Source organism: Mauremys mutica, chromosome 13 (genome assembly GCF_020497125.1).
Source record: "Mauremys mutica isolate MM-2020 ecotype Southern chromosome 13, ASM2049712v1, whole genome shotgun sequence".
Taxonomy (NCBI): domain Eukaryota; kingdom Metazoa; phylum Chordata; order Testudines; family Geoemydidae; genus Mauremys; species Mauremys mutica.
Window position 1 is genome coordinate 16348593 of NC_059084.1, and position 24816 is coordinate 16373408.

Here is a 24816-nt window from a genome sequence, read left to right on the forward strand (position 1 = left end):
TTGTGACACACCCTGTTGTGTCTTTTATAAAACTTGTAAAGTTCGATTCATGGCTGCATCAATAATTATTTTTCAGTGGTCCTGCATGAAGAGCCATATGCTATGTATTTATGCTGTGCACTGTGTGTATATGTGGGTGTGTTGGTTTAAAATGTATACATTGCTACCACACACAAATCCTTATGGGCCATTATAATACTTCCACTGACTTTAAAGGGCGCATGATCAGACCTAAATGTTGCAAAACTGAGTATTTGAAAAATGGGAAAAAATCATTAATTTTTTTGACTGGGGTTGCAAAATAAAGTAATCAGCTGTAACTCTCAGTCACTCCCTGCATGGCACAGCTACCATCGCCTACCATCTCTCTTAAATAAAATATTTGATAGTGATAATAGGAAGAGCTGCAGGGAAAATGAAAGTGCAAACTAACTAGTACTGAATAACAAAGAGTCAGATGCTGAGAGATGCTGACCATCACCAGCCTTACAGGGGAAGTGCTCTACACACACAGGATTGGACCACTAGATAGTCTCCTCTTTGACACCTGAATTGACACCGGGCTCTACAAAGATATTGTAAAACTTATAAAATGCTAGCTGGACTTTTAATGTCCTGGCACCATTCTGTAATTTGTTGAAGCTGGCAGAACAAATATCATCCCCCCAAACTGGATACCAGTTCCATGCTAAGGGTCTGTAGAAGCTGTCAGAGGCAGACTTTGATAAATGTCCAGCTGATCAGAGACTGGACTGTCATTTAATGAGTACTTCCAAAAAGTGCTGTTAATTTTTGTACAGGGGTGAAGGAGTGCTCTGAGAATTCTACCTATTTTCTTCTACTCCTTTATGGCCACACTATGCTACCCTTACTCATGTTTGGTAGCATCTTACTTTGCAAGTAGTCCCAATTGACTCTTATAGAACTTCACATGGGGTCAGATTCTTCTCAATGGCCTTGTCTTTATTAGGGAAAAAAAGGTGTGTTCTTAACCAGGGCCGGTGCAAGGATGTTTCGCGCCCTAGGCAAAACTTCCACCTTGCGCCTTCCCCCCGCTGCGCCCCCACCCTGAGGTGCCCCCTCCACGGCAGGTTCCCCCCCCCGTCCCCTGAAGCGCCTCCCTTGCAGCAGCTCCCCACCCTCTGCCCTGAGGCACCCCCCACCGCCCCAGCTCACCCCTGCTCCGCGCACGAGCACGAGCACCCCGAGCACGCCTTCGCTGCTTCACTTCTCCCGCCTCCCAGGCTTGCGGCGCCTAAGCTGATTGGCGCCGCAAGCCTGGGAAGCGGAAGAAGTGAAGCAGCTCACCCCTGCCCTGCCTCCTCCCCAAGCACGCCGTGGCTGCTTCACTTCTCCGTTACTTGCTGCAGGCAGCCCTCCCCGTGCTCCCCTGCCCCAGCTCCCTCCGTCTAAATGCCGGCGGCGACTGGGGCGGCCGAAGATCTGGCCGCCGCGGTCGCTGCCGAAGAAAATGGCGCCCCCCAAATGCCAGCACCCTAGGCGACCACCTAGGTTGCCTAAATGGTTGCACCGGCCCTGTTCTTAACTTGATGTTGCTAACTTGTGGTAACTTACTTGAGGTCAAATTCTAGTGAAGCTAAGGCAGTTTGTAGTTTTCACATGAGTTAGCAGGTCAAGTGATGAGTTATTGTATTGCAATTTGGCTTTCAAACTTTTAGCCCCAAATTCTAAGGATTACCCATGAAAAAATATGTTTGCACAACTGCATGACTAATCTGCATTGGTAATTGTTGCAGTTGTGTGCATATAGTGATGGTTACTGTGCAGGTAAACAGCCAGTGAGATATCTGAACTGTCGTTTGCCTGCATTTAGCACAGAAGAGTAAACAACTGCAGAAGTTGCATGTTTGGTTACGCTCGCACTTTTGCATGAGCAATTGTGTAGGTGCAGTTCTGAAAATGGGGACCCTAACTCTTGTCTATGTTGTCTACAAACTTTATTTTTGTTCTTCCTTATCTTTTCTATCCCTGTACATGCACTCTTCAGCCTTAGTTATACACCCTTCAAATCTGGACTGTAACAAGTTGATATATTTGTATGCAGCTTGTGGCACTGACTGACAAAGTCAAAAGACAAATATGTGATCCCTTTCATTGCATGGTCTTTTATTCATAAATTATTGCACCTTCTTACACATTTACAGGAAGCAGCATGTGGAAATATTGTGCCCAGTTCATCTCTTTATAGTTCTATGCTGCTAGCTGCTTCCTCCTGCTCCAAAATGTCAATCTGTTCTGGATTTGCACCCTGCATTCACCAGTTTATACTTTTCATTAAACCTGTGTGTTTACTGACACAACAGAATATATTAACTATTTGTTCAGGGCTACCAAACTAGCTGGTACCCCATCCACTGTGGGCTAGGTGCACACAATCAAACAAGGCTATTAAGCAGGGATGCTATTACAGCATCTGTTTCGGCAGGCAGTGATCCAGTTCAAAAAAGCCATCAGGACTTCCTGCAGGAGCTGAGGCTAGCCTGGGTTACCAGCAGAATCTACACCTACCTGGAAGACATAAGGTTGCTAATATGGCCTGGAACAGACCCAGGTCCAATATGAGAGACAAGCACAGCAGCTCCCTGTAGAGCAGGGGGTCTCAAACTTAATTGTACCACGACCCCCTTCTGACAACAAAAATTACTATATGACCCCAGAAGGGGGCCCGAAGCTTGAGCCCACCTGAGCCCCACAGCCCTGGGCGGGTGAGGGCGGGAGCAAAGCTGAAGCCCTCATGCTTCGGATTCAGCCCCAGGCGGTGGGGCTCGGGCTTCAGGCCTGGGCCCCAGCAAGTCTTAGCCAGCCATGGCAACCCCCTTTTAATGGGGTCACAAACCACTTTGCGGTCCCGACCCACAGTTTGAAAACCGTTGCTGTAGAGGTATTTGAGGAAGAGCAAAGGACCCTTCTCCTTGGACCCTGAAGTCCCAGCCTTTCCCCATTTCCTTCAGTATTCACCACCTCTGAGATGTCAGCTCTTTCTAGCTGACAATTCTCCCAGCTCTGCTAGATAGCAGGAAATGTCCTACTGAGGCACCAAATGATGCAGAGCTGAAGAAGTGGAAATCACAGTGCAAGAGGAATTGAGTGGGAGCAGCAGAGCATAGGAGAGGGAGGCAGGGCTGCTGGGAGGATGTGTGGCTTAGTGGATATTAAAATTCGTATCCTCTCTGCTTCACCTATGTGAAACTCCCTCATCTCTCTGCCTTCCTCCTTCTCCATTCCTCCACAACCCCCTTTCTGTCCCCCCTCCCTGCACTTGCTCTTCACCTTTCCTTCTCATTTCTGTGTCACCAGAACACTCCTGCTTTCTGCCGTCCCCTTTCCATCCATCAAACAGCAAAATCAAAGGAACAGATTAAGGGCACTGTGTACCTTGTAATGTGCTTCTCCCCCTTTCCATGGAGTGCTGCCCCCTCTCCTTAAAATATTTTGAGTGTGCTGCTGGTGGCTGTCCTTCAGAGGCACAGTCTGAACAGCCTTGCACCACTGCTCCTCCTCTTATGTGCGGTGTAAGAGCAGAGAAAGACAGAGGAAAGTGGAGGAACAGCAGCACTGCAGGGTAGGCGTATACCACTGATGGGGTCTTAGCAGCACTGAGTCATAAACATTGAGAGGGGCAAGAGACATAATTACAATCAGTAAATACTTTGACTTGATGTTATACCTTCCAACCAAGTTTCTCAAAGGAAAGGTAAGGGTTATTATTGTCAGTTTACAGATTAGTTTGTGACTCATGGGGTTATTCTTAGTGTGGAAGTCTCCAGACTAAATATAGTTATTTTTATTTATTTATTACTTATTTGTATTCCTGTCACCCCTAGGAACTCCACCTGAGATCCGGACTGAATAAAGGCTTGCCTCCACTTAAATGTTTTGCTATTCTTCCAATACCAATATAGTTAAAGTGCCAGATTCCACCCCCTAGTGTGGATGCAGTTATATGGTATAAAAGTGCTTATACTAGTATAGTTTATTCTGGTTCAGGAAGGCCATCTCTGCACTAGAAACAAATGACCAGTATAGGAATACCAGGATACTATACTGACAAAGCATTCCTGCCTAAAGCTGCAAAACTGCATGTAGTAAAACTACCTCTCATAAGCAAAACAAGCTATACCAGGCATAAAAGCACAGCTTTGCTGATGTAGCTACATCTACATCAGGGGCTTCTGCCAGCACAGCTATGTCAGTCAGAGATCACACCTCTTACACCCCGGCTCAACACAGCTATGCCAGCAGAAGTCTGTAGTGTAGGCATAGTCTAAATGAGAAAAGCTATAAGGCACTTTTATACTGGTATAAATATATCTACACTAGGGCTTTTACCAGCATAGCTATGCTGGCAAAAATTCACACCTCTACCGAATGTAGTTGTTCTGGTAAAACTTTTTAAGTGTAGACAAGCCCTGAGAGACTGCCACTGCCCCAAAGATCTTACAGTCTAACTAGACCAGAGGTGGGCAAACTATGGCCTGTGGGCCACATCCGGCCTGCGGGACCCTCCTGCCCGGCCCCTGAGCTCCTGGCCTGGGAGGCTAGCCCCCGGCCCCTCCCCCACTATTCCTCCTCCCCTACAGCCTCAGCGTGCTGCACCACCGGCACAATGCTCTGGGCGGCTGGGCTGGGCAGTACAGCTGCAGAGCCCGGCCTGACCCGGTGCTCTGCAGCTGCGCTGTGGCGTGGCTGGCTCCAGTCGGGCGGCGCAGCTGTAGCCCTGCCAGCCACCAGTGCTCCAGGCAGTGCAGTAAGGTGTCAGGAGCAGGGGCTGTTGTATACAGGGCAGGAGAGTTTGGGTGTGGATAGGGGTCGGAGTTCCCAGGGGTCAGTCAGGAAGGAGGGTGGGTTGGATGGGGCAGTGGAGGCAGTCAGGGGCAGGGATTTCAGGGGCAGTCAGGGGACAGGAAGCAGGGGGGTTGGATAGAGGACAGAGGAGTTTGGGGTGGTGGTCAGGGTGTGGGGGTGTGGATAGGGGTTGGGATGGTCAGAGGGCGGGGAACAGGGGGTTGAATGGGTGCAGGAGTCCTGGTGGGCAGTCAGGAAGGAGCGGGGGGGAGGGGTTGGATGGGGCGGTGGGGGCAGTCAAGGGTGGGTGTTCCAGGTGTGGTCAAGGGACAGGGAGTGTGTGTGGGGGTGGATGGGGCTGAGGTCCCGGGGGAGCCATCAGGGAATGGGGGGGTTGGATGGGGCAGGAGTCCCGGGGGGGCCGTTAGGGGGTGAGAAGCAGGGGGGGATAGAGGGCAGGGGCCAGACCATGCCTGGCTGTTGTGGGAGGCACAGCCTCCCCTAACCGGCCTTCCATACAATTTCCGAAACCCGATGCGGCCCTCAGGCCAAAAAGTTTGCCCACCCCTGAACTAGACAGTGTGTAACATGCAAGCCAGGTAATCAGTGTGATGGTTTGCAAATATCATGTTTGTGTCATGATGTTCTTGTTGGCTGGCTTCATTCTTTTTCTACTTATTTGGATGGAGTTTTGTTGGGAGGAGAGGTGGGATTAGCTAACCACACAGGCAAAGGGCAGGAGAGGGGACACTGAAGAAGGGCTAAAGAAATAGGGGAGCAGAAGGGGAACATGGAGGGCAGGGTTGACTACATAGACTGGGAAGTGAATAGACTGGGAAGGCTAGGGCAAGAGGGAGCTCAAGCAAATAACCAATCAGCAGAAAGGAAAGAATGTCCAGAGTGAAATCTGTAATAAGCAGCTGGGCTTTGGCGACATCGGTGTCTGACCGACCCTACTACAGCTGTTGTTTCTGCTCCTGCTGGCTGTTTCTCTCCCAATTAAACATATATGCAGGCTAGAAAATTGATGGCAACAGTGTATCACTTTTGGCCTTTCCTGGACCTGGTAAGAAAGTGATGACACCTTCTCCTCAATTATTGGGAGTGGACCACATCCACCCTAACTGAATTGGCCTTGTCATTACTGGTTCTCCACTTGTAAGGTAACTCCCTTCTCTTCATGTGCTAGTATATTTATGCTTGTATCTGTAATTTTCACTCCATGCACCTGAAGAAGTGGTTTTTACCCATGAAAGCTTATGCCCAAATAAATCTGTTCGTCTTTAAGGTGCCACCGGACTCCTCGTTTATATCAGGAGAGTTGTTAAACAGGTCTGTCAAAGGAACGTGTATTTGATTTTCTGACAAGCCCAATATTCAGACAAAGACAATGAAGGTCCATGTTAACACATAAGCAGTAGACAGACCATCAAGACAGCAGGGGGAGGAGATGGCAGGAAACAGAGTAAGTTGCATTTCAGGAAACACAAGTAGGGGAAAAAAGGGCATGGTACTTCCTTCTCCATCAGACTCCATGTTTTCTTCTTCACTGCTTGAATAAATGTTACTTTGAGGGGTAACTCTCAGAAGAATCCATTTCAAAGGTTCACTGGTCTATAAAGATAGGGGATCTGAATCTCAAGTGATAAGCAACTGAATCAACTGATTGTATACAATGTTACGGTATTATAAGGGTGTATGGAGTGAGGTCTTTTCTGAAAGCTAATGACACATTGGTGATTGATATAATTGTGAAATGAATGTAATAACACTATGTATGGAATTATGTATAGCCATGGATATTAGGCTGTACAATCTGCCCAGACAGCTGGGAATGTCAAAGCTATCTACCTGTCTCCTATGTAAATAAGCATGGTGGAATGAGAAACAATGGAAGCCCCATTTACACAGAAATCATACAGCAGGATGGGAAGCTCACAGTAAGGGAAGAACAGCATGAGTTCATCCTGCCTCTTGAAAGAAAGTCACTGAACTTTGGAAGATATAAGCAAGGAGAGAAGTAATCTTGGGCATCCATCACTAGACAGACAGAAGAGGCCAGAGCTCTTGCAAGCTGAGAAATATGGATCCTTCAAAGAAAGGGTGAGGGGAGAAGCTGAACTCTCTGGAACTGAATATAGGTGAGAAATTTGCTTAGGCAAAGATCTTTCATCTGCAAAGACAAGGAAAACCAACCCCATTTGCTTTGTGGAAGGTCCTGGCTGAGGGAAAGTCAGATATTGCTGGGAAGAAGAATGACTGGTGAGAGAAACCATCTTGAACAAAGCCTTTATCTTGCTAGATTAAGTTTTAGACTTTTAGATGTGTATTTTCATTTTTATTTGCTTGTAACCCTTTCTAACTTTATTCCTTTTATGTGGCATCACTGTCTCCAGCTATGTCTTATTGTTAATAAGTTTATTTTATTTTACTATAAACCAGCTCAGTGCTGTGTTTAAAGGGAAGGGTGTATTTACCCCAGTTAAGTTAATAAGCTGTGATGTGGTTTTGTCTCATTACTGGAGTAATGCATCTTATTATTTCTTTGAGCTGTTCAGGAAGGGGCTGGGCACTTCAGAACACATGGTTTTGGGGAAATTCTGGACTGAGAGAGTGTTGGGGCCATCTTGCTAGTTGTTACCAACAAGACTGGTAGAAGCCAAAGTGAGGCTATGGGGCTGTAGACAGGCTGCTGGGGTCAGAGTTACTGGACCAGGGCTGTCTAGCACACAGAAACTCAGGGTGTGATCTGCATTCTTGTAGACTGATTGTGAGTGTCCGAGGCTGGGAGCTCCAGCAGCAAAGCACTGTAAAGGCACTCAGCGCTGCAGGACAAGTGGTGACCCCTCACTGCTCTGGATTGCACCTTGGACCCTGACCGGACAGTGAAAGGGGGTAATCAGGAATAGCTAATAGTTAATTTGCTTTAAATTCACATCCTGCTTTATTCTGGATTAATTTTCATGTATACACAAATCAATGTAATAGGAAAGCAAAAAGCACACTTTTGTAGTGTGAGTAGAATTGAAGGGGTAATTTGAAGATGCTGCAGTGTGAGAGGGTAATTTTCAGGCAATGTAGAGTGGGAGAGAAGGGTAGACATTGTTTGTAGACATTGCATGGGCGTAACGGTGTAAAACCCAAGAGGAGCAGACATGCTGAAATGCAAGGGGAGAAGAGGTGGATACTTTTCAGACGCTCCCTGGGTGTTGTAACGTGAGTGGGAACAGAAGAGAATTGACAGAGGGTACCAACCTGGGTATTGCAGTAGGACTGGGAGGGGTGGGTAAATTGCAGATAATTCCTGAGTGTTGTAGTGTGAGCATAGGGTAATGTGTAGACTCTCTCTAGGAGCTGAAGCAAGAGTGGGGAGAACTTTATAGAGGCTCTCTGGATGCTGGAGTGAGAGTGGAGGGCACTTAGCACTGTTAGCAGATGCCCCTGTAGCTCAATGATAAGTGCTGCAAAGAGATACCCCCCTTGTTCTCAAACTATAGTATTCCCAGCGTGCTAGCGAGTGAGTAGAAGGGTGTTTTCAGGGAGTCTCTGAGTTCTGCAGTGTAAACTGAGCTTAGTTTGTGGACACCCGCTGGGTGTTTCATTATGAAACAAGGGGTGTTTGCAAATAGTTCCCAGTACTACAGTGTAGGCAGAAAGGACTTCGCAGATGGTCCCTAGTCATTCTGCGGTGTAGGCTGAGGGGCGCTTGTGGCGTGTCCCTGTTCTGCAGTGTGGGCAGAGGGGAAGTGGGGGCGGGTCCCTATTCTGCAGTGTCGCGGGAGCGGAGTTTCCAGACGGTCCCTGCTCCGCTGCCTCTCTCGGGCCCCGCCCGCCCCGCGCGCCGGTGCCGTTCCGCGGGGGGGGGGAGCGCAGCCGGCTCCTCATTCATGCGGCGGGGCTGCGAGCTGGCGGCGGCGGCGGATCGGCCGTAGAGCGCGGAGCCGCCCCCTCCCCGCCTGTGAGCGGCCGCGGGATCGGATCGGATCGGGGGCCATGCGGTGGCTGCGGGGGGCCCGCGGGGCCTGGCGGCTGCTGCCCCGGCGCTCGCTGGTGGCGCTGCTCTTCCTCTTCTCGCTCTCCTCCTCCTTCCTCTACTTCGTCTATGTGGCGCCCGGCATCGGTGAGAGGCCGCGGGGAGGGGTCGCCTGTGGTCCTGCCCCTCCCCCCCCGGTCATGCGGGCGGGATCGGGCCCCCCCGGAGCGGGCCGGGGCGGCGGGCGGGATCGGGCCCCCCCGGAGCGGGCCGGGGCAGCGGCGGGATCGGGCCCCCGCCGGCGGAACCGGTGCCAACCCCGCGTGATCCGCGCCAGCCCGAAACTTCCAGAGAGCCCGGCCCAGAGGGGCTCGTTCCCCCTCGGAGTCCCTGAATCCCCCTGCTTCGGCCAGGTTCTGACACCGCCCGGGGCGGGGCGGGGCTGGGCTGGCCGGCACCTGGCGCCTCCGGGGGCGTGTGGTGTGACCGGAGACCCGGCTGTGCAGGGAGTGTGGCTAGGGCGGGCGGGCGGCTGCTCCCGTAGCTTCTCGGCGTCTTGGGGAAAGGCCGCCGAAGGAGGTGGTTCTGCTCGTACCGTTTTAGCCAGGGGTTGCTAATGGGGTAACGATGCAAGAAGGGCAGGAAACGCTCCGTAACCCACCCTAGAACTTGGGGTGGGTTTTTTTTTTTCATTTCAAAATAGAAAAATGACACAACCTCTGTCCGGTGTATTCCCTCGTGCCAAGGGGCGGGGAAAGCATTGGAAGAGGAAGCAAGTTTGTAAAGCTAATAAGCAGTGACACCATTTTCCCTTTCAAACTGCAGTCCACTAAACAGCTATTAGCTTCACAGGGCACCTAGGCTGTGCAATTAGACCATTACTAATTCAGTCTGGTGATTAGGGGTCTTACTGCTAACTACCCAGTTATGAAAATGGTAACTGTTTGTTTTTAAAAAACCAAGAATGCTGTATTTCCAAATGTTCTCCAGTTGATTAGTTTGACAAGTTTAGTTTCTAATCCAGTACATGGTATACTAGGTATATCTTGTGAAAGAGTGAATGTACTTCCTCAGAGACCGCACCACATCCTGATAAGCCTTTTCTGAGAAAAGGACTCAGGTAGTTTTCTTGTGTTTGTACATAAGCTGGTTCCACTGTCTAGTGCAAACTATTGATCTGAAAATTCATGGTGTGGTTTGCACCTTCTAATGTGAACAGATTAAAATCATGTTAGAAATGAAATGCGACTGCGGTGCTTACCCAGCAGTTCTGAGAGTGTCCTGGGTTGATGGTCAAGCTTTCTATAGAAATCAGTTATAGAAAGTTAGTATTTTCATCACCTTCAGCATACTTTAGAACACCTGCTGTTTCTAACATGCAGAACTGATCCTTAGGGGTTTAGGTCCTGTTGGTATAATATGAAAACCGGAAGGAGGGAGATATGTTCCCTATGTGTATTAAATTTAGTAGCTGTAAATTAAGCCTTGGAGACTTCAGGTGCCTAATGGAGCATAGATGAATATGACTTTAAATTTGTATTATTAATCCATTATTTTCTTCTTTTTGGTTAACATGCAGTTTGGTTTCAGTGATTAAAAATATTTATTCTATTGGCTTATAAGTAGATCATGAACTTTTTGTTAACAGAATATGGAAATCAAAAGAAGCCCATTTATATAAAAAATTTGTAATGCAAAGTATGTGTCATGCATTATTCCAGCCTTGCAAAATTCTACTTTTCCTCTGATATAGGACAAATTTTTTTTGATAATTCAGAATATATTATTCACTTATCAATCCACCTTGCTAAAGGATGGGCTGGTAATTACACAATTTTCCAAGGCTGCATTACTTCTGTTCCAGTTTCTGAATGCTAGTTGAGTTTTGGGACTCATTTATAGCCTGCTATGGGTTAAATTCTGAGGCTGCTGATTTCCTGATTTTTTGAGAGTTCACTGTAAATGAGTTAAGCATTATCAAAAAAGTGTTAATGGTTTAAACTCCTTCCAACAGAAACTTTCTCCTCATTCTTGGAATGTCTCAGTGTGAAGTGTATACTGTCTTCTAAGGAGCTAAAACTTCCCTCTTGCTAGTCAGCCATAGTGCACCACACACACGCATGGTGAAATGGGCATCCACCCACCAAAATGCTATGGCTAGTAAAGTACACCAAAAATGTTGTCTGAGTTCCATCAGAATCCTTTAATGTCCTGTTTTTGTTCTAAAACCTTATTCTTACCTGGGGCTTGGGTAGCAATGATGGCCTGTCTCTGTATTGTATCCACTGTAGAAATCGACACCGCTACCTGGGAGTTTGGTATGCACATTTACCAGCATGACTTTCTTGACTTGGCAACTAGACCTAATGCTCTTAGGGAGGGGAGTTCTGCAATCATTGATAAATTATAACATCCCAAAAGGACAATGTGGAAGCAATACAGAAGTACTATCTATCTAGCTCTTATTTGGGGAGAGTCTGAAGTGATGAGGAAGGGCTTGGGGGAAGTTAATATTGCTGTGTCTCTAGTTCTCAAGTAACTGTGCTGTAGTTCTTAATAGCTCTTCTGCATAGGGAGTGAAGTAAAACTGTGTAAACATTTGTATTCTGTAACTCTAACAATATTTGAACTATCTGAGGCATTCTTAAGCAAAGGAATGAGCTCAGTCTATTTTTTCTTCTTACTCTGTGAAGAACCTGGAAAAGTCTCTGTACTAGTTTTAGCCCCTGTTGGATGCCTCAGTCAAGAAAGGTGGAAAGAGATCTTGCAGTCAGTCAGCTAAAGAATATAAAAGGTGGGGCTGATCTGCTGAATGTTTAATCAAATACACCTTTGTATTGCATTGTTTTGTTTTGTAGTCTGTATTTATATAAAAATATAGGAGTAGAGTAACCTGCAGTCTTGACCACAAATTCTAGATGGTTGGTGAATGCAGATTATTTTAGGGAAAGGTTTGGGTTCTTTTCCCCTTGTTCTTGCTGTCTTTTCTGAAACGAATAAACTTTTTGTGTAGATGTTTCCAGGTTGCTTATTATGAGTGTTTAGGCTTGGATTCCCAGTTTTCAACTAGGGAAAAGGGGAGTTCAGTCCAAAGAGCAGGGTTGCTCTAGATTCATTTTTATTATCTTTTCTTCAGAGGAAGTGGAGGAACTCCTGACTTCTAGGGGGTGACTTCTGGGTTCTGCTCAGTGTGTACATGCACTACAAATTAGACTGCATCTAGAAACAGGATTTTAAGTGTACAGTGTTGCACATACAGTACTTGTGCTTTCTAAATGCCTTTGTTTGAAGTGCCAGCCATCTGTTTACATTAGACTATAGTTAGGTCTCATTAGGAGAAATATTATTGCAACATAGGTTGTGTCTGCACTACAAAATTAGGTTGAATTTATAGAAATTGGTTTTTTAGAAATTGTTTTTATACAGTCGATTGTGTGTCCCCACACAAAATGCTCTAAGTGCATTAAGTCGACAGACTGCGTCCAGAGTACCGAGGCTAGAGTCAACTTCTGGAGCATGAACTGTGGGTAGCTATCCCACAGTCTCCGCCGCCCATTGGAATTCTGGGTTGAGATTCCAATGCCTGATGGGGCAAAAACAGTGTTGTGGGTGGTTCTGGGTACATGTTGTCAGGCCCCCTCTCCCACCCTCCGTGGAAGCAACGACAGACAATCATTTCACGCCTTTTTTCCTGGGTTACCTGAGCAGACACCATACCATGGCAAGCATGGAGCCCGCTCAGCTCACCGTCACTATAAGTCTCCTGGGTGCTGGCAGACGTGGGACTGCATTGCTACACAGCAGCAGCTCATTGCATTTTGGCAGCAGACAGTGCGTTACGACTGGTAACTGTCATTGTCATATTCCTGGGTGCTCTTTTAACCAACCTCAGTGAGATCAGTTGGGGCACCTGGGCAGACATGGGAGTGACTCAAACAGGGCATTCCTATCTTCTGCCGAGCACATGGTGATGGGTAGCAGTCCTACTGCACCATCTGCTGCCAGACTAAAAATGTAAAAGGTAGATGGAGTGAATCAAAACAAGAAATAGACCCAATTTGTTTTGTATTCATTTGCTTCCTCCCTCCATGAAACCAACGGCCTGCTAAACCCAGGGTTTTGAGTTCAATCCTTGAGGGGGCCATTCTGTGTGACAGTTGTTTGTGTTTCTCCTTGATGCAAAGCCACCCCCTTTGTGGATTTTAATTCCCTATAAGCCATGTCGTCAGTTGCCCCTCCCTCTGTCAGAGCAGACAATCGTTTCACGCCTTTTTTCAGCCCAGATGCCATAGCACTGGGATCATGGAGTCCGCTCAGATCACCGCGGCAATTATGATCACTGCAAACACCACACGCCTTATCCTGGAGTATATGCAGAACCAGAACCTGCCAAAGCAAAACCAGGCGAGGAGGCGACGGCAGCATGTGGATGAGGATGAGGACATAGACATGGACAGAGACTTCTCACAAAGTACGGATCCCGGCAACGTGCACATCATGGTGTTAATGGGGCAGGTTCATGCTGTGGAACGCCGATTCTGGGCCCGGGAAACAAGCACAGACTGGTGGGACCGCATAGTGTTGCTGGTCTCGGACGATTCCCAGTGGCTGCGAAACTTTCGCATGCGTAAGGGCACTTTCATGGAACTTTGTGACTTGCTTTTCCCTGCCCTAAAGCACCAGAATACCAAGATGAGAGCAGCCCTCACAGTTGAGAAGCTAGTGGTGATAGCCCTGTGGAAGCTTGCAACATCAGACAGCTACTGGTCAGTCGGGCATCAATTTGGAGTAGGCAAATCTACTGTGAGGGCTGCTGTGATCCAAGTAGCCAATGCAATCAAAGAGCTGCTGATATCAAAGGTAGTGACTCTAGTAAATGTGTAGGTCATAGTGGATGGCTTTGCTGAAATGGGATTCCCTAACTGTGGTGAGGCGATAGACGGAACCCATATCCCTATCTTGGCACCGGAGCACCAAGCCAGCGAGTACATAAACCAACAGGGGTACTTTTCAATGGTGCTGCAAGCACTGGTGGATCACAAGGGACGTTTCACCAACGTCAACGTGGGATAGCCGGGAAAGGTACATGACGCTCGCGTCTTCAGGAACTCTGGTCTGTTTCAAAAGCTGCAGGAAGGATCTTTCTTCCTAGACCAGAAAATAACCATTGGGGCTGTTGAAATGCCTGTAGTTATCCTGGGGGACCCAGCCTACCCCTTGATGCCATGGCTCATGAAGCCATACACAGGCAGCCTGGACAGTAGTCAGGAGCTGTTCAACTATAGGCTTAGCAAGTGCAGAATGGTGGTAGAATGTGCATTTGGACACTTAAAAGCACGCTGGTGCAGTTTACTAACTCGGATAGACCTCAGCGAAACCAGTAATTCCCATTGTTGTTACTGCTTGCTGTGTGCTCCACAGTATCTGTGAGAGTAAGGGGGAGACATTTATGGCGGGAGGTTGAGGCAAATCGCTTGGCTGCTGATTACGTGCAGCCAGACACCAGGGTGGTTAGAAAGTACAGGAGGGCATGGTGCACATCAGAGAAGCTTTGAAAACCAGTTTCATGATTGGCCAGGCTACGGTGTGAAAGTTGTTTGTTTCTCCTTGATGACCCCCCACCTTGGTTCACTCTACTTCCCTGTAAGCTAGCCACCCTCCCCTCCCCGCTTTGATCACCGCTTGCAGAGGCAATAAAGTCATTGTTGCTTCATATTCATGCATTCTTTATTAATTCATCACACAAATAGGAGGATGACTGCCAAGGTAGCCCGGGAGGGGTGGGGGAGGAGGGAAGGACAAGGCCACACTGCACTCTAAAACTTAAAAACTTTTTGAAGGCCAGCCTTCTGTTGCTTGGGCAATCCTCTGGGGTGGAGTGGCTGGGTGGCCGGAGGCCTCCCCACCGCATCCTTGGGCATCTGGGTGAGGAGGCTGTGGAACTTGGGGAGGAGGGCTGTTGGTTACACAGGGGCTGTAGCGACGGTCTGTGCTCCTGCTGCCTTTCCTGCAGCTCAGCCATACGCTGCAGCATATGAGTTTGATCTTCCAGCAGCTTGAGCTTCGACTCTTGCCTTCTGTCAGCAAGCTGACGCCACTTATTCTCTTCAGCCCGCCACTTACTCTCTTCAGGCCGCCACCTGTCCTCAAGTTCATATTGTGCTTTCCTGCACTCTGACATTGTCTGCCTCCACGCATTCTGCTGTGCTGTGTCAGTGTAGGAGGATAGCAGGAGCTCAGAGAACATTTCATCCCAAGTGTGTTTTTTTTTTCGCCTTCTAATCTTCGCTAGCCTCTGGGAAGGAGAAACATTTGCAGCTGGTGGAGGAAAAGGGAGAGTGGTAGTTAAAAAGACACATTTTAGAGAACAATGGGTACACTCTTTCATGGTAAACCTTGCTGTTCACATTACACAGCACGTGCTTTCGTTACAAGGTCACATTTTGCCTCTTGTATTGAGGGCCTGCTGGTTGGGTGCGAGAGATCACTCACGCTTCACCCCTCCCCCCCACCGTGTGACTAACAGCAGGGAACATTTCTGTTCAGCAACAGCTGAGCAGGAACGGGCACCTCTGAATGTCCCCTTAATAAAAGCACCCTATTTCAACCAGGTGACCATGAATGATATCACTCTCCTGAGGATAACACAGCGAGATACAGAACGGATGTTGTTTGAATGCCAGCAAACACCGGGACCATACGCTGCCTGCCATGCTTTGTTATGCAATGATTCCCGACTAAGTGCTACTGGCCTGGCATGGTAAAGTGTCCTACCATGGCGGATGGAATAAGGCCACCCGCCCCAGAAACCTTTTGCAAAGGCTTTGGGAGTACATCCAGGAGAGCTTTCTGGAGATGTCCCTGGAGGATTTCCGCTCCATCCCCATACACGTTAACAGACTTTTCCAGTAGCTGTACTGGCCGCAAATGCCAGGGCAAATTAATCATTAAACACGCTTGCTTTTAAACCATGTGTAATATTTACAAAGGTACACTCACCAGAGGTCCCTTCTCTGCCTTCAGGGTCCGGGAGCACGCCTTGGGTGGGGTCGGGGGTTACTGGCTTCAGGTCCAGGGTGAGAAACATATCTTGGCTGTTGGGGAAACTAGTTTCTCCACTTCCTTGCTGTGAGCTATCTTCAGTCTCTTCATCATCTTCCTCATCCCCAAAACCCATTTCTGTGTTGTGTGATTCTCCATTGACAGAGTCAAAGCACAGAGTTGGGGTAGTGGTGGCTGCACTCCCTAGCATGGCATGCAGCTCATCATAGAAGCAGCATGTTTGGGGCTCTGATCCGGAGTGGCCGTTTGCCTCTCTAGTTTTTTGGTAGGCTTGCCTGAGCTCCTTAATTTTCACGCGGCGCTGCTTTGCGTCCCTGTTATGGCCTCTGTCCTTCATGCCCTTTGAGACTTTTTCTAATGTTTTGGCATTTCGTTTACTAGAATGGAGTTCAGCTAGCATGGATTTGTCTCCCCATACAGCGAGCAGATCCCATACCTCCCATTCGGTCCATGCTGGAGCGCTTTTGCGATCCTGGGACTCGATCATGGTCACCTCTGCTGATGAGATCTGCACTCACCTGCACCCTGCCACGCTGGCCAAACAGGAAATGAGATTCAAAAGTTTGCAGGCCTTTTCCTGTCTACCTAGCCAGTGCATCTGAGTTGAGATCACTGTCCAGAGCGGTCACAATGGAGCACTCTGGGATAGCTCCCGGAGGCCAATACCGTCAAATTGCGTCCACACTACCCCAGATTCGACCCGGCAAGGCCGATTTCAGCGCTAATCCCCTTGTCGGAGGTGGAGTAAAGAAATCGATTTAAAGAGCCCTTTAAGTCCAAATAAAAAAAGTTGTGTGGACAGGCTTAAATCGAGGTAATGCTGCTAAATTCGACCTAAAATCGTAGTGTAGATCAGGCCTAACAGATTTATTTGGGCATAATCTTTCGTGGGTAAAAAACGTCACTTCTTCAGATGCATGGAGTGAAAGTTACAGGTGCAGGCATTATGTGTCATTCTGTAATGCCTGCATCTGTAACTTTCACTCCATGCATCTGAAGAAGTGACATTTTTTACCCACGAAAGCTTATGCCCAAATAAATCTGTTAGTCTTTAAGGTGCCACCGGACTCCTTGTTGTTTTTGTGGATACTGACTAGCACAGCTACCCCCCAAATACTTGACACCAGGACAAAAACTGTGTAAAGTCTGATCTGATCCTGCATCATCATTGTTGGCTAGACCTGCTGGCCTCAACTGATCAAAACTGCAAACCTTGAACCTGAGAGTTAAGTTTTAAAATCAAGAATTAACTGTATTAAGTATTGCGGTGTTAGAGATATCACTATCCCTTTGTTGTTTTTTTGGTCTTAATTGCTTTATTGTCTCAAAAATAAGGAGCAATGAAGTTGGTTAGTTCTACTTGGTCCTATGCTTCTAGATGAGTGTTTCTCAACTGAAGGATCATGACCTCCAAGGGGTTCACAAAAGGCAATGGAGGGGGTCACAAGGCATTGAAAATTGTATTATCTAAAGCAAAGAAAATTGTTTCCCCTCTCCCCTCATGCACTGATCAAGTACTTACTGTCAACCTTTTGAAACATGCACACAGATTAATTGTATAGGCTTATCATTATTTGTACATCTTTGACTTGTACAGTAAATTTGGGGGGGTCCTCAAAAATATTGGACTTTGAATAAAGGGCTGCCAGCTCTAGAAAGGGTGAAAAACAGTGTTCTAGGTTAATTCAAAAATCTTGAGACAAAAAGAATAATTCATTGGCACTAATGAGGCTAATAAATTACTAGCATCCTCAGGTACTGGACCAGGTTTTGTAGAAAACAACAAAATTCTGTAAATTGCCTACATTAAAGCAATACTTAATAGTTGATCACATTTTAAAACCACTGGTAAGGATACTCCTAATTCTAAAGGAGATGTAAGCCCATGCTTAGGGGGTGGGGGGTAGTATTGCCAATTCCAGGGTCAAAAACCAGAAAGTAGTCTTGAAAGTCCTGTCTTGGGTAGGAGAGGTTGTTTTGTACATCTTGGCAGCAGAGAAGCTGAGTGCCCACCCATATCTTAAGATTTTATTGTGTCATCCATCACCATAGCATCTGGGAACATTCAAGATAACGTCAGCAGAAACAGTGAAGTTCCTGAGGTATCTTCTCTTCCCCTTTTCCTCCCTTTTGGAGTGACAATGGGGGAGTCCACCTACCTGTCGTCGTCAACACCATGTGTGTGCAGGGAAGAGTTTTGAGACTTTCTTCCCCAGTTGGTCTGGGTGGGGAGTTCTGCCTGGCAGCAAGATAAAACTGTTAATGTAGTCTCATGCTCTTTTGTGTCGCTTGAGCTGAGGACACCACTTCTGACCATGTGCGCCCTCCTCTCCTCAAAACATCTCCGTGTTTATGGGATCACCCTCATGTGTCTGGGACACTAGGTGAATGCATGCTTTAGAAATAAAGGTAAACCCACCCCCTCTCCCCTGCAACTAACTAGTCATTGTTTGAGATGCAAGAATTACTTGAGAGAATTTGGTAGGATTTGATCCCTTCTCAGCGCAAGGAGACACTTTCCAGGAGATGCACTTCTCTGCTTTCTCCAACCCTTCGTCTCTTCCACCCCCAATCATGTTCGTTTCTCGCATGTTACCTGGCTTCCTATTACTCTCTCTCTCCTGGTTGTCCCCTGGGATCTCTCTGGATGCTGCTGCCCTCAGTGTCCATTCCTCAGGCCTCCCTTTTTCCAGTTGCCAGAGAATCTTAAGATCTCAGTGTTCTAGCCCCCTTCCGTTAAACAGAATGTTGGGTGATGCCCGTTTATGCTGTGGCTAGCAGAAGGTCAGGATTCAACTGTAAATCCTCCAGCTGGCACCAGTGCACATGCAAATTAGGTGCACAGCTGTGCATACGTTAATGCAATAAAGTTCTTGAAAATTTCACTGTTTAGCCTTGACTGCTCTAAAGAATTTCTAATTAAAATTTTCCACTATTGTCACTGGTTCAGCTGCACTGGTGTGAGCTATACTGGGGGACTTTGTGTAGATGGGCTGCTAGTACAATGTCAGTTAGATTTGCTCCGATGAGATTTAATTGGGACAATGGTGAAAAAACTAGGGCTGTTGAACTATTAAAGATAATCACAATCATGAGATTAAAGAAATAGTCATGATTAATCACACAGTTAAACAGTAATAGAATACCAATTTAAATTTATCTTTTTGAATATTCTCTACATTTTCAAATATTGATTTCAATTACAACACAGAATACACATTTTTGATTGCACTCTTTTTTACAGTGCAAATATTTGTAATCTACAAGTCAAAGCATGAAGGGGCATATGAAATTTTTAAAATCTAGTTAATTTGTTTTGCATTAATTGCTTGAGTTAACTGTGGTTAATTGCTTGTAAAATTTCCATGGGCCTAGAATAGACAAGGCTTCAGTTGGCGTGTTCATTGATATTCTCCTGAATTAATAGGTCAGTTCACACTTCCTTGGTGCTATTTACTCTTGTTGGTATGTTTGCATGTTGACATTCCCATCACACCTAGAAGAGCTGTCTTTTTAGCATTGTCCTTTCCTTAAGCTATTGGAGATATCTCACTGGTACAGCTCAACCAATGAGAGTAATTGTGGGAGTGAACTTCAAGTGGCTGCTACCATTTTAGGCAGTGTCTAACCCCGCTCTGAACAGATCTACGGAACTATGGTTGTCTATAGTGACAGACTCCAGGAACTCAATCTATTTAGCTTAATAAAGAGAAGGGTTAAGGGTGACTTGATTACAGCCTGGTGACATGGGGGGAACAAATATTTGATGCTGGGCTCTTCAGTCTAGCAGATAAAGTGATCCAGTGACAAGAAGTTGGAAGCCAGACAAAGTCAGACTGGAAATAAGGTGTAAATTTGTAACAGCAAGGGTAATTAACCATTGCAACAATTGATGAAGGGTCATGGTGGATTTCTCGATCAGTGAATTTTAAATCAAGGTTAGATGCTTTTCTACAAGGGATGCTCCAGGAATTATTTTGGGGAAGTTCTATGGCCTGTGTTATACAGGAGGTCAGACTAGTTTATCACAATGGTCCTTTCTGGCCTTGGAATCTATGAATATGGTTTAAATGCTGACAGCTTGGCTAGCACTAACACTTTTGCTGTAATAGTGTGAAATCCCTAAAAGAACTTCAAGCCTATATTGTAGGGAAATGAAAGGTCAAATTCTGTAGGAAACAGACAAACTTGTCAGGTATCCATGGGGAACCTGAAGTTCGCGGATTTGGGTTTGCCCCTGTTTTTTTCTCTCTGAACCATGGGTAGCCCCACCCTTTCCTGTTCTTGACAAAACATCCTTGTTCATGAAACTATCTACCCTCCTTAGCATCCTGCAAGCTAGAGCCTGCACAGAGTGAAAGAATGAATGTAAACACACCCAACCTCTAATTCTCCTTGGTACTTGAACAAAATATTTCTCTGTGCGTGCACACACGTGTTTAAATAAAATCTGCCTTCCCGGCCCACATAAAAACGATTTACTTCTGCTGATTGCATAAATGCAGTGGGTTTTCCCCCACCCCAAGAAGCCTGTGATTCAGGGGTGGCTCTGTTTTTTGCCGCCCCAAGCAAGGCAGTTTGGCAGCATTTCTGCGGGAAGTCCGCTGGTCATGCGGATTCAGCAGCAGTTCTGCAGGTGATTTGCCGGTCCCGCACCTTCAGCGTACCCGCCACCGAAACCGCGGGACCGGTGGACTTCCCGCAGAAATGCTGCCTGACTGCTGCCCACAGAGCAACCGGCAGGCTGCCCCCTGCGGCTGGCTTCCCCCTGCGGCTTGCCGCCCCAGGCACGTGCTTGCGGCACTGGTGCCTGGAGCTGCCCCTGCTGTGAATTTTAATGTTGTTCAGCTCTTCGGTTTCACTGTCTTGTTTCTGATTTGGAAAGGGTTATTAGGGAGAATACCACATAACCATTAATTGCCATTGTGCATTATGCCTCATGGTAAACTGAGTGGCACTATTAACAAGTCTACGCTTGCGTCCTCCAATTAAGAATAGTGCACAGTTTCACTAGGACACATGCCCAGAAGTAAATTTGCGTAAATTGCATACATACGCAGAAGCCAACACTGAAGCAGGGAGTTGTACATCTACACACACACACACACAGCTCAAAAGCACAGATTTAGCTAAACAGTTTCATTTTAAGTTTTAATCTATATTGCACTGTGTGTTCCTTAACTATCACATTTTTGGTTGCTTGTTGAGCTATTGCTGTAGAAATCTACATGGTTTTTATGCTAGTATAGTCAAAGTGTGGCTAGTTTAGCTCTCCTAAAAATGTAGTCCTCTCTTGCAAATGCAGTTTTGAAACTTAACAGGAATTAGGGCGTAACATTCCAACTTTCTAGCTCTGTTCAAAGTAATAGCAGTGCTTTCACAAATCAATTGTCGAGTCAGTTATAGGAATCTCCAACAACTTGGTTTTGGTTCTCTTTCAGGATTGTTGCTACATTGACCTTAATGCTTAGGAAATGGAGGCCTTCACACTGTAATTGTGTACTGCCTTCTATATTCCAAAAGTGTTTTCCTTCAAATTTAACTTTGACAGGAGGTTTTTCTTTAAACCTGTGCTTGCATTGGGAGTCTCATTTGGTTGAACCTGGAAAATGCAGAGAAGCTAAATCATTGGGTTAAAAAAGCCCTTTCTGTCTAGTAGAGTTGTAATTCACTTTGGTTTTACTTCTCCAAACTTGGTGGATAACAGATTCCTGCTCCAAACTCATCAGTGGGGACGCTGGTTATGGTAAAATAACAAAGAACTTGGTTTTGGCATGGTAGCAAAGTTCTTGAGTGCATCTTCTCTTTTCTCTCCAGTGCTTAGACATTTTCTCTCAATAAACAGTAGCACAATAAAAGGGAATCTAAAATTACACAACTGCTACTAATGTGTCATTCTACATTTTGCTCTTAACCTGTTGTTGTCCTTCCCTGTAAAATATCTCACTTAATTGTTGTCAAATGTGATAGTTTAATTGTATAATGTATCATTTTGACAAATCTGAAATGCTCAGCAGTTGGTGGTGGAAATGTTACAGTAAGGTGGTGAGGGAAGCTGGGCATAGCTGACAAGACTTGGAGGGTTGCGATGGTGGTAAGCATTGCCATTGGAAACAGCTCAAGAGCTATTAGCAGTGGGCAGTGTGGAAAAGGTGAATTGTAACTTGAGCTCTGTTTTACAATGGGAGACTGTAAGGTGAGCAGAGTCCTATAAAGAGGTGGTCAGGTTCAGCCCCTTCAGAGATAAGTGGAGATGTGAAAGAAGAATACCAGAATTACTGCAGCAGAGAAAGAGGGAAGGGCATCAGAGACATCAGTGATCGTTTCTTACTTGGGGGAGAGGGAGATCTCCAGGAAAATGTACCCAAGGTAAAATAAGTAATGAGGACACAAGCAATGCTTGAGCATCCTTTGCCCCATGGGCATCTGCCACTCAGTCAGTAATTTTGTGTTAGTTTAGTCTTCTAATTCACCATGATGACAAATGTAGATCCATATTAGCTGACTCCCAGTAGGTATCATTGATCACTACCTGGCCCTCTGAAAAAAGTTAAAATAAATAAGACCCCAAGCAAATCAAACAAAAAGGACTGTACCCCCAAGCAGTTTTTATACCCTGATAAAGGAACAGAAATAGATTTCCATGAAATCCACTGGGGATCTTACTATTGCCAGATACCACTGTAATGGGCAACAGTACAAAACTCTTAGACAGAATGCTTGAGTAGTTTTAAATGCTTGGTTTACCTAAGCGTGCTGCTCAGTGGTAGAATTAAGAGTTAACAGATCTACTATGTTAAGCATGGCATAAGACTGATAATAAACATGATGAATAATCCCAGCTTTATGTCTCGGAGATTAATTTTAGGACTAAAGATTCTCTTCTTTTAAAGGAACATGCAACTAAGGAGACCCGCTTCAGCCATCTCTTACTATGGGGTATGAGAATTGTCTACACTACGGCCATGTTTACACACAGTTATTACAAGCATTGCTTCTGCAGCCAGTGTGTCTAATACCCAAGTGACAGAGGATGTCAGGGCTACAGCTCTCTCTCTCTCTCTCTCTCTCTCTCTCAATATGCGTTAGTTGGAAGCATTCTTTTTGGCAAGGCTAAAGACTTGCATGTTTGGATACCAGTCTCAATGAAAATGTAAGTTACTGGGTTTTTTTATATGCCTGTTAGGTATCAGTTATGTTGAACAGTGTTATCTGACTTGGATTGCAGGTGTTAGTTATTTCTGTTGGGTGCTCAGTACTGTAGGTTTAAACAGTTTAAAAATAGATATTCACTGTAGACAACTAAATATTGACAAATTTTATAAGTGCTTATGTACAAATGCTAGAAGTCTAAATACTAAGATGGGTGAACTTGAGTGCCTGGTATTAAATGAAGATCTTGATATAATAGGCATCACAGAAACTTGGTGGAACAATGATAATCAATGTGACACGGTGATACCAACATACAGAATATATGGGGATGACAGAGTAGGTCATGCTGGTGTGGGAGTGGCACAATATGTGAAGGAAAGAAGTAAAATATAATAAAAACCTAAATGAATCAAACTGTGCCATAGGATCTCTATGGAGAGAAACCATATTCTTGAATAAGAAGTGTACAGCAGTAAGAATATACTACCGACCACCTCATCAGGATGGTGACTGACTGTGAAATGCTCAGAGAGATTAGAGGGGCTACAAAAACAGAAACCATGTAATAATGGGGTATAAATTAGCTGTCATCACTCAAGAAAGATTTTGGATTCATTGTGGATAGTTCTCAGAAAACATTTGTTCAATGCGCAGTGGCAGTCAAAAAAGCTAACAATGTTAGGAGCCATTAGGAAAGGGATAAATGATAAAGCAGAAAATATCATAATGCCACTATATAATTCCATGGTACACCCACACCTTGAGTACTGTGTGCAGTTCTGATTGCCCCATCTCAAAAAAAGATCTATTAGAATTAAAAAAGGTACACAGAAGGGCAACAACAATGATTAGGGGTATGGAACCGCTTCCATATGAGGAGAGATTAAAAATGCAGGGACTGTTTAGTTTGAAAAAGAGATGACTAAAGGGTCATATGATAAAGGTCTATATAATCATGAATGATGGAGAGAAAATGAGTAAGGAAGTGTTATTTACCCCCTATTAAAAACACAAGAGCCAGAGGTCCCCCAACGAAGACAGTAGGATTAAAACAAACATAAGGAAGTACTTCTTCACACGATGCACCATCACTCTGTAGAACTCATTGCCGGGGGATGTTGTGAAGGCCAAAAGTGTAACTGGGTTCAAAACAGAATTAGATACGTTCATGGAGGATAGATCCATCATTGGCTATTAACCTAGATGGTCAGAGGTGCCACCACAGATTCCGGTTGTTCCTAAACCTCTGACTGGAAGAAGCTGAGACTGGAGTGCAGAGGATAGATAATTTAATAAATTTCCCTGTTCATTCCCTCTGAAGCATCTGGCACTGGCCACTATAGGAAGACTGAATACTGGGCTAGATGGACCATTGATCTGAGCCAGTATGGCCATTCTTATGTTCTTCTTTGCTGTATTCTCACAATGAGGTGGAATTCATGCAGGCTAATAGAATAAGACAAAGTAGCTTCCCATTTGATGGTTTTTCTTGTAAAATAGTTACATGGATCAAAGCCTTATCACAACAGTATGCAGTGGGCAAAGCCTTATATGGCATTGCTACTGTCCAACCAGTTGTAGTGTTGTGCTTGGCTCTCTGCTGTTTGCAAAATGAATGAATAACCTGTAGAAATGTGGCTTCAAAACAGTGGTTGAATCCATCATTATTACCTCCAGGGACGCATGCCGAAATCAAATGTTGCTCACAATTAGCATCATGCCAAATTGCTCTCTGACCAAACTAAACAAACATGGATTACTTTTCTTCCTGAATGTTGCCAGATTTTGTCTTGAGTGGACTGAGGAATCAACTTTCTGTA

At 45.8% G+C, this 24816-nt stretch overlaps 1 protein-coding gene across 2 annotated transcripts in view; it reads left to right on the forward strand.

Annotated features, from left to right (window-relative positions):
* B4GALT5 (beta-1,4-galactosyltransferase 5) overlaps positions 1 to 24816 on the forward strand; it is a 97976-nt gene that overhangs the window by 21703 nt on the left and 51457 nt on the right. Inside the window, exon 1 of one of the 2 annotated variants that reach the window (XM_044985135.1) lies at positions 8672 to 8926. The exons of the other annotated variant lie outside the window; for it this stretch is intronic. Within the exon in view, the coding sequence (XP_044841070.1) occupies positions 8800 to 8926 (127 nt within the window). The 5' untranslated portion in view covers positions 8672 to 8799. Of the gene's footprint in view, positions 1 to 8671; positions 8927 to 24816 lie in introns of those variants that run through there. 2 annotated transcript variants of the gene reach the window in all.